General features: G+C 56.0%; 1 protein-coding gene and 1 long non-coding RNA gene across 2 annotated transcripts; one reads left to right on the top strand and one right to left on the bottom strand.

The window, feature by feature from the left end:
- The first annotated feature begins 382 nt into the window (after positions 1-382).
- On the top strand, positions 383-2556 carry LOC113490741. The gene is made up of 3 exons (XR_003400296.1): positions 383-398; positions 611-688; positions 1940-2556. It is a non-coding gene; the product is annotated as an uncharacterized LOC113490741 (long non-coding RNA).
- A 6-nt stretch (positions 2557-2562) lies between these two features.
- LOC113490740 (maestro heat-like repeat-containing protein family member 7) lies at positions 2563-7234 on the bottom strand. The gene is made up of 11 exons (XM_026867315.1): positions 6934-7234; positions 6129-6536; positions 5840-5989; positions 5537-5691; positions 5101-5248; positions 4595-4732; positions 4227-4403; positions 3749-3904; positions 3258-3359; positions 2779-2881; positions 2563-2630 (listed from the first exon to the last, which is right to left on the bottom strand). Exons 2-11 carry the CDS (start codon positions 6135-6137, stop codon positions 2563-2565), a joined length of 1206 nt encoding a protein of 401 aa, XP_026723116.1. The 5' UTR covers positions 6138-6536; positions 6934-7234.
- Positions 7235-9397: the final 2163 nt, after the last annotated feature.

Consider the following 9397-nt stretch of genomic DNA (forward strand, 5'->3'; position numbering starts at 1 on the left):
AGGGAAGGAATTGGGGGGGGGAAGGGATGAAGCAAAGTGGGGGAAGAAGGGGGTGCCAAAGCCCCATCCTGCCTCCAATCTGCAGCTCTGGACACACCATTCTTTGCATCTGAGTGCTCACAGACTCGATCTGTTGGACAAGTGGCACTAGAATAGTCTCATTAACCCACTAGGAAAGACAAAGGTGAAAATTCAAGAGTTCAGAAGCAAGAAAAATGGTTAAAAATATGCCAACCTTTAGCTTACATCCTACTAATCATCACCGTTACCAATCACAAAGGAGCTTAACAACAGACCAGATTGAAGCTAGCCAAGGAGAAAAGGAATTAAATTAGAGTATCAAGTCAGGTGGAGTTTCAGTGACTCTCTAATACTTTCTAAAAGAGAAGGGGTGGCCGGTAGGTTCAGGGGAGACTGTTGGAATCTTGGGGGGAAAAATGGAGAACTGGGGGCCCCGTGGGATCTGGGCAGGGGCTAAGGGGATTTTGGAGGGACTAGGGCGGGGGGGGGGGCAAATGGGGTTTGGAGAGGCCACAGGGCTGATTTGGGGTCCCTGAGGGTCCCAGGGGTACCTGAGCCCCCCCACCCCCCTCCATGTGTCCCCCCTCAGCAGATGCTGCTGCCTCAGGTGTACCCCGTGAGCATCAGCCCCAACTACCTCCAGTACTAGTGTTGGGAGGTACTCCAGGTGCTACTGGGAGGAACTGGAAAGGGGCTGGAGTTCACCAGAAGGGCTGCTTGGAGGGCACTGGAGGGCACTGGGAGGCAGCTGGGGGCTACTAGGAGGGACCTGGGGGGACTGGGAGGGTAACTGGGAGCACCAGGAGAGGACTGGAGACACTGGAAGGTGGTTGGAGGACACTGGGAGGAGCCAGAGCAGTGCTGGTAGAGACTGGGGGGTAACTGGGAGGGAGGTGGTGTAGGTGGGGGTAAATGGGTAGCACTGGGAGGTGTCTGGGGGTTAAGGAGAAGGACTGGGAAGTAGCTGGGAGGCAGGTGGGGGTAACTGGGAGTAACTGGGAGTAACTGGGTGTGACTGGGAGCACTGGGCAGGCTCTGTACAGACCCTGATGGGTGCCCTGGACACCTGGGTGGTCCTCCAGGCCGTGGGGGTGGGGGACAGCGCTGCCACCGTCACCGGGGCCACCCTCACCTGGGTGCTGCAGGGTGAGACCCCCAAACCCCTTTTTCACCCCTAAACCATCCATGGCCCCAGGATCCACGTTTCACCATCAAATCCCCCAATTTTACCACAAAATTTCCATGTTTGACCCCCACATCTCCCATTTCTGACACCCAAATCTCCCACTTTTGATCCCAGAATTTCCCAGTTTGACACCAAATCAGCCTCAGAACCCCCTAAATTCCTACTTTTCATCCCCAAATCTATCCTGAATGTCAAAATCCCACAGTTTTATCACAAAATCTCCACCGGCATCCCCAAAATCCTCCCACTTTTCCCCAAAAATTCTCTTTGGATCCCAGAATCCCCCAATTTGACCCCAGAATGTTCTAGCAACTAGTCAAAACCAGCCCAGCTCCCCAGTGCAGGAGACGATTTTGGTGCTGGGATAAATGGCAATGTGCCAGCTTGTCAGTGTCTTTTCATGCCCTGAGGTGTCTCGGGAGGGGGAGGATGGGCTAAAGCTTCCCTCCTCCTCCTCCTCCTCCTCCTCCTCCTCTACAGGCTGGGTGCGGGTGTGCGGTCCTGGGGCCAGCGGCAGAGGCCGGGGGGGACCGTGCTAGGCACATTCAGGGGGGTCCCCGTGGGAAGGACGCTACGGAGTCCCAGCGGCTTGTGGCTCCACCTTTATTTAAAAAAAATCATTATTCCAGTACAGCCTTTTTCCAGAGCATTTGGTGTCTCAGAGGCTCATCAGAGCCAGCAGCACAGCGACCGCAGGCTCCATCTTGATGTCAGACTCTGCTTTGTTGTGAGGACTGAGACGATCTCAGCTGCCAGGGACCTGATGGAGAGTTCCGAGTCTTTTCCCAAGGGCAGGAGCGCTGCAAGAGAAGGGAGCAGAGCAGCCGTGAGCCCCCAGTGCCCGCAGGGACCCCCAGGACCTCCCCCAGCCCATGCCAACCCCAGCCATCTCCTTCCCTGCCAGGAGGAGCCAGTGAGAGAACCAGAGCGGCTGAAGCTGCTGCTCAGGAATGACCCGTGTGCCCCCGACACACAGAGGGGCTCAGGACTGGGCCAGGTCTCAGAGTCATTTTTTCATTTGCTGTACGAGTGGGTGTAGAGTTGTGTGCAGCCTCAACGAGCCCGTGTATTGATCTGAGCATCCCAGTGTGGAGTCTGGACATCATCAGTCTCCTGGCAAGGGGCAGGACAGGGATGGCTGTTCTTTCCCCACAAATTCCCTTCCTTTTTGGTGAGAAAACAAAATTCCTCCAATTTCAAGACCTTACTAAAGAGATATGCTAACCTATGTGTTAAGATACAAACAACTTTGTGAAACTGCTCTTGAAAAAACCCTCCTGAAACTGCTCGTCTGCCCCTGGAGTATTTTCCTGGGGCGGGGCTGGGCACGGCAGCACCTGCCCGGGATCTGTCCCCTACTCACCATCACAGATGTCCCCCACACTCTCCTGGATGAGGGTCCTCCGGTGCCGCACAGCAAGACCTGGGGCACAGAGCTAATGTCAGAGCTCTGCTCCCCCTGGGCAGGGCTGTGCCCCAGCAAGGGGGAAGTGGGACCCAGCAAGACCCCCAGTGAGCACACCAGTGGGAACTGGGGCCAGGCGGCCAGAAATGGGTCCCTGGGGACTCACCGATGAACCTGACGGCTGCCTCCCGCACAGTGGCCTGAGGATCCTTCAAGTAGGGCAGGCACTGCAGCAGGTATTCGTCCACCCTGCTCTTCCTGTGTGTTATCTGAGGGAGCACAAGGGCACAGGGCTGGTACGGACCCTCCGCAGCCATCCGGACCAGTCCCTCCTGCCAGCACCCCCGCTCCCTCCCAGTGACTCCCGTCTCCCAGCCAGAAGCCTCGTGGGGCTGAGGGCCAGAGAGAGCCGCAGGTAGAGGGGGCTGGGAGTGCAGAGACCCCTCTGTCCCGCTGACAGGGCCCAGCTGGGTCGGGCTCTCCTGGAGAAGAGCCCTTGGGGGCTGCGTGCTGGAGGGCAGGGAAGGAGGGTGCAGCTGGAGCAGCGGGGCTGGAGCAGGGTGGCGATGCAGAGCAGCACAGCCCCCCCTGGCACGGCTGCAGCCCCTGTCCAGCCCGCCCCGGTGGTTTGGGGGGTGTCCTCACCAAGCACTGTCCAATCAGGTCTGTCTGCCATGTCTTGGCCATGGAGCTGAGCGTCCTCCAGCCCAGGAAGTCTCCACAGGCGCTGAGGGTGTCCCGGGAAGCCTGTGGAGAAGCAGAGGCTGGGAGATGGCACCAGAGCCCAGGGAAGGAGACCTGGCATCCTCCTGCTCTGGTCCTGGCTTTGAGCTGGGGGCACGGGGTGATCCTGGGATTGGATGCCCCTTCATTCCTGGGGCCATCCTGCACTCTGGGAGCTGGCCCCAACTGAGCAGGGAACTGTCTGTGCCAGGTTCTCTGGCCCTGCTCGTGCTGGGGCTGCAGGGACCCTTCCTGTGGGCTGGGTGGTCCCCACCTCCCCCTCCATCTCTGCAGCACTGGGACCAGTGCAGCAGGACCCTGGGTGACACACATTGCCATTGTCCCTCATGCCCTGGCCACCCCCGTGGTGTCAGCACACCCTTCCCCGTGACACCAATCACTGGTCACTGCACCTTGGCCACGCTCTCAACCTTGTCACTCATACGGAATAACAGTGGGACCAGGATACTCTGTGCTGTCTTCATCATTTTTCTCTTGTTTCTCCCCACCATGGTCTTCATCACGTCTTTGAAGAGGCGGATGGAGAGCTCCCGCACCCGGCTGCACTCCTGGCAGGGAAGAGGACAGACGCAGCTCAGCACCAGCCACTCCTCACCCACGGGGAGCAGGGGCGTTAGCGTGGCTGGGGGAGAGGAGCTGCTCCGGGATCAGATCCTGAACCAGGAGCCATCGGCCAGACCTGCAGCTGCAGCATAACGGCCCCAGAGCACTGAAAGGCCACGGATGAGGAGCGGGGAGAAGAGCAACCCCAAAAGGCTTCGCAAGAGGAGCAAGGGGGGGACCCCTGCCCAAATGCTTCCCGCATGGCCGCACTGAAGGGCAGCCATCTTTCACCCATCGCCTCTGCTCAGGCTCCCATGGCAGACTTACATCATCAAAGAGGGGCAGGAGCTTCTCTGCCAGCCTCAGGGAGATGAGGTTGGCCTCTTCCCTCTTCATGTGACCCATCATGTTGATGAAGAGAATCAGGGCCTTCATCCTGACATCAGCGTTGGCTGCCAGAAAGTTCTCCGTGATGTCGGGCAGCAGCACCAGCATTTTCCTTGCCTGTACAGAACACACCAGCCACCTTCTTGTGAAGCAGTGAAAGACACCCCCCCAGGCACCCCCAAACCCCCTCCCAAGAGCAGGGAGGGTGCTTGGAGCCATCACCCCTCATCCTCCCGGACAGGGTCAAGCCACTGCATCCCCCAGGCCCCGGATACCAATGTGTCTCCCCTTGCCGACCCCCCGCTCACCGTTTCGGGTGTTTTTGAAAGTGTGGTGAGGCCCGTGAGCACCAGCGAGAGCATCACCGGGCTGGGATGCCTCAGGAACCTCTGCGCACTGTAGAGGGCAGCAAAGTCCTTGTCATCAATGTCAGTGCAGACTAGGAGCTGAAACGGAGACAGTGGTGAGAGACCAGCAGAGCTGCAGGGCTCCCTCCTCCCCACCAGCACGGTCCATGGGAAATGTCTCCTCTCCGCCTGAAACCACCTCCAAGTCCCCACGTCTCTGACCCAGGACCAGCAACCACCTTGACTCTGGTTTCTTCCCCTTCCTGGGGTCTTCAGGCTGTGGAGCTGGGCAGGGGGATGCAGGCAGGGGAGAGGGCAGAGTGCTGCCTGTGCTGGGACAGGCTTGGTGGGGCCAAACCAGTATGGGGTGGGCCCAAGCATGTGGCACAGGGGTCTTGCTGGTGCTGAGCAGGGGAAGGAGGAGGAGGAGGAAGGCAGAGCGCTGGGGCTGGGTGTGGGTCACTCACAGCCAAGGGGTAGATGCAGGCGTCATCCACGGCAGAGCTGAACACCCTGCGCTCCCGGCAGTCCTCCAGCACGCTGACCAGCTCCGACAAGATGGTCAATAAATCCCAGGGCATGGAGATCATCACCTCCCACATGGCCATGGCAGCGCTGCAGAGCCAGAGCCAACTCGGTCAGTGGGGCTGCCTGGGCTCCTCTGGACCCTGGCCCTGCCCACCCCCTCATTTCGGGGTGCCCGGGGAGGCAGAGGGGGGTGAGGTTCTGTTCCCATGGGAAAGGGGCTCTGCTTGGGCCAGTTCTGGCTGAAGGGGGAAGTGTGGTGGGATGGAGAGCCCTGCTCCTCGGGGATATCCCGCAGTTCCCCGTGGGTCTGGCAGCCAGAGTCTCTGGCCCACTCTCCCCATGGAAACAAGCCCTCAAAGCTGTCAGGGCCAGTACCTGTCACATGTTGGAGAGATGCTCAGCAGGCTCCTGACCACCTCCCTGGAGCTCCAGCTGGTCAGCAGCAGCAGCAGTGAGTCCAGGCTGTTCCGGGCTGGCTCTGTGCAGACGTGCTCCACATTTTTGTGGATGTATCTCATCACTTTTGGCACCTGGAGGGGACATGGGTAAGGATGGTGCTGCCATTCCCACCCCTCCCTGCTGCCTTGAAATGGGTTTTGGGTGCCTGAGAGCTGTGTTAGGGCAGGAGGGAAGAACAAGACTTGACATGGAAGGACAGTCCAGCCACAGGGCACTTACATTCATCAGCCAGGACGCGGGGTCCCTCACGGCCATGTCCACGATGTCACTGCCCATCTGCCTGTCACTGGCATCGTCTGCCGTCAAGGCCTCAATGGCCACGAGGAGAATGTCCATCCTCTGAGAAGGCTGGAGGTATTCACCAGACACCTACGGGAGGAGGGATGGGGGGAAGACGTGTCACTCCGAGCATGCCGACGGTGCTGCACGGCTGATCAGCTCAACCATCCTTGGGTCCATTTGCTGCACAAGCTGATGCCATGGACAAGGGTCCCTGGGAGCTCATTACCATTGTCATGTCGCTGCTGTCAAGCAAAGAAAGCAATGAGGTGCTCTCAGAATCCCGTCTTGGTTGGAGCTCTGTGAGCTCTGCATCCTCCTCCGTCAGTGTCTCGCCTACAGGTAACAAGGAAGAGTCAGTAGGACGTGCCACCTTCCCAACGAGCCTCCCAGGTGGCGAAGAGCTTTAAATGGCCCCACGCCGAGGAAATGGGGTCCCGGCATCGAGCCAGCCCTGGGGAGCCCTCTACTCACCCATCTGCAGGGTCTGGACTGTGGACACCTCACAGGGCTCTGGAAGAGAGCTGCTCTCCTGGAGAGCCCCCACCTCCTCCCAAACCACCCTGGGGCTGCTGGGGACTCCCTCTGCCATCCTCAAAAATGGAGGGAAGTGGTTGAGGGACCGTGGGGGGTTCAGCTTTAGGAAGCGATGGGAAAAGACGTGGGCCGTGCTCAGGAGTCTCCTCGCTGTGCTCCTGCCCTGTCCCTTCCCCGTGTTGTCTGACACCGTGGGGCAGCACTGCTTAGATACGGTGCCGGGGGGCACACAGAAGCGTGTCACAAAGGGGGTCACAGTGATGCGTCACCCAGGCCGGGTGGGGCAAGGTTCCACTGCAGGGGGGTAGGGACCCAGCTCGCCATTGGCCAACTGCTCCTCTCAGGGTGTCCCCAGGCACCCATCATTTCCCCTCAGCACCTTCCTGTACCCCCCCAGCTCGTCCCAGAGCGTTCACACACCCCAGCACAGGCACCCGACCACCTGCTTTGGTCCTGACAGAAGCACTCCAGACTGCCCTGCCCCACTTTGTGGTCACCTGAAGCGTTTGCTCGCCCGTGTCCAGTTCTCTCCCACACTCGCAGAGTAGCTTTAATCTGCTACAACAGTGTCCTGGTTTCAGCTGGGATAGAGTTAATTTTCTCCAGCTGGGAGGAAACACAGCCCCAGAGCTGTGTGTTGTGACGGCAGGATCTCCGTTCTGTCGGGGGCGCTGGCTGGGTATCGGTCGGTGGGTGCTGAGCAATCGCCTTGTGCATCACCCATTTGTACTTTCTATTATTGTTATTGTTTTATTACAGTCACTAAACTGGTTTATTTTATCTCAACCTATGAGTTTTCCTTGTTGTCACGTCCCGCTCCAGCGAGGGGGACAAGTGACTCAGATTCGCAAATCCCCAATTGGAGCGGACAACAAGTCTCCAAGTTCAAGCATTTATTAACTACCTACAATGCACTAATTGAACACATGATAACTGGCTAAGTACAGAGCAAGCTGTGGCAAGCAATATAATATGCTTTACATTTCTTAACAGAAAAAAGGAAAAGAGGGAGATAGAGGGAATGGGGGAGTACAGATCACCGGTCTGGGTTCCTGCGCTGCTCCTGCTGGCGAGGATTCCAGGAGGCAGCTATCTTCTTCGCTGGCATCCGTCGTCTTTGCTTCACTGCTCTCTCCAGACGGCCGGGGCGGGGGCAGGAAGAGGGGCAGAGAGAGAGAGAGAGAGAGCCCTTTCTTCTCCCCTTTGATTTATACCCACTTTCCTTGGGTCCATCCCGTAGGTCAACCCACAGACCTACGTATCCCATGTACAGGGAGGGGTAAGGTGTTTCATGGGATGATGTCACTCGCATGATCAGGACAGCCCTCGTTAGCATATTGAGGGGTGTCAACTTTAATATGCATTTCGTGGATAATGAAGCAAAGGTCGTTCACCGGACACATGGCCCTTGAAATCTGCCCAGGTGCCCCAGGGCAGAGCCGTCCCATCTCCACAGGGCTCTCTCCCCCAGATACATCGGGCAGCCTTATCAGCTTCGGCCTCCACAGAAAGCACCCTGTGACTCATAGTTTTGTCTTGCGAGTGTTTGAGGCAAATCTTCAATCAGCCTCAACTTTTGCTTTCCCAGGCTGTTTGTCTTAGTTTTTCACAGGCCTGGTTGCTCGGCTCTCACACTTGTGTCCCTCCACTCTCTTCCCCCGTTCCCCCGACGGGGGGAGGATGACCAAGCAGTGCGCGGTGTTTGGCTTTGACCGAATTCAAACCACCGGAGTCATTTTTGGGGCCCAGCAGGGGCTTGAAGGGTTGAAATAATGGCAGATCGGGTCAGTGTGTCATAGCCATTGGTTAAAGCATTCATTACATTGGCTTATCTATTGCTGGGCATAATGTCCATCACTTGGCTCCTTAAAATTGCCTCTCCTCATTTGCTGTATAGAGTCCCCCTGCTGCTGCTCAGCACCCATGGAAGCTGGGTTATGTTGCCTAATGATGCTTAACGACCTGGCTCAGGGACAAAAAACACAGCGGCCAACCCCAGGCCGCTCGGTCCATCTGCACAGAGACATCAATGTGATGGATGGAAAATGGCATTTATTATTGTATAACACCGCTTTTTATACCCTGGGTTTATGATGTCACATCCGTCTGCCTACGTTTTATCTTCCTGTAGAACGCAATATCTTCCGAGCGCCAGACCCTAACTCCCACATTTCCCACACCCCCCCCCATTGCTTTTTTAATGATATGACAATACCTGTAAAATTTATTGGAAGGTTATATTGATTAGGAATTAGCTACACCTTAAAAAAAACAGCGTACCTAAAAAAAAAAGTTTCATAAAGGCTGGAATTATATAGCAGCTGCAATAATTGATAAAAAGGTAAACTAAATATATTATTTGTGATTAAAATATAAAATAGTGCACTTAATCAATAAGAATGCTAACATTCAGACCCGCAATCGCTAGGGAACCCTGTGTGCAGCGAGAATCAGAGCGCCCTTCTTCACAAACCAAAAACCCTACCTGATGCGTCCATCCATAGGAGAGGCATCCAACATCACTGCAAGCAGGTCCTGCTCTGAAATCAACAGGCCAAAATGATTGGCAAATTCCTTTAAGCGGGAACATCTGATTCTAAATCTCCTGTTGGGTTCTACCCAGAGTCTGGCCAGAACTCTGGGGGAAGACCATGGGAGTTTCTAAAGGTAAAATATTTCAAGTTCTTTGTTCTTAACGCCAATAAATATAAAAATAAAGCATACATATAAAACATTAATGCTATAGATAATACTTAGACTATCAGACTTAAAATGACAGACTACGGAGGTAATATATTGAGTGCCGAGTGAGCATGCTTTAGAGCATTTGCTGGTGATCGATAAACAGAATGTTAAACTTTTCTAAGCAGCTTTTCCACAAACGACACTAACTTATTCAATATGCAAAGCCCCAAAATTAGTACCAACAGTATTATGGTGAGTGGGCCGATCAGAGCGGAA

The sequence above is a fragment of the Athene cunicularia genome, unplaced genomic scaffold (assembly GCF_003259725.1).
Source record: "Athene cunicularia isolate RWA unplaced genomic scaffold, athCun1 SCF_26, whole genome shotgun sequence".
Lineage (NCBI taxonomy): Eukaryota > Metazoa > Chordata > Aves > Strigiformes > Strigidae > Athene > Athene cunicularia.

Coding starts and splice junctions, on each gene's coding strand:
- LOC113490740 (XM_026867315.1), bottom strand. Junction 5,692..5,839: donor CCGCGTCCTGGCTGATGAAT/GTAAGTGCCCTG, acceptor TGTCCCCTCCAG/GTGCCAAAAGTGATGAGATA. Junction 3,905..4,226: donor TCCTGCCCCTCTTTGATGAT/GTAAGTCTGCCA, acceptor CTTCCCTGCCAG/GAGTGCAGCCGGGTGCGGGA.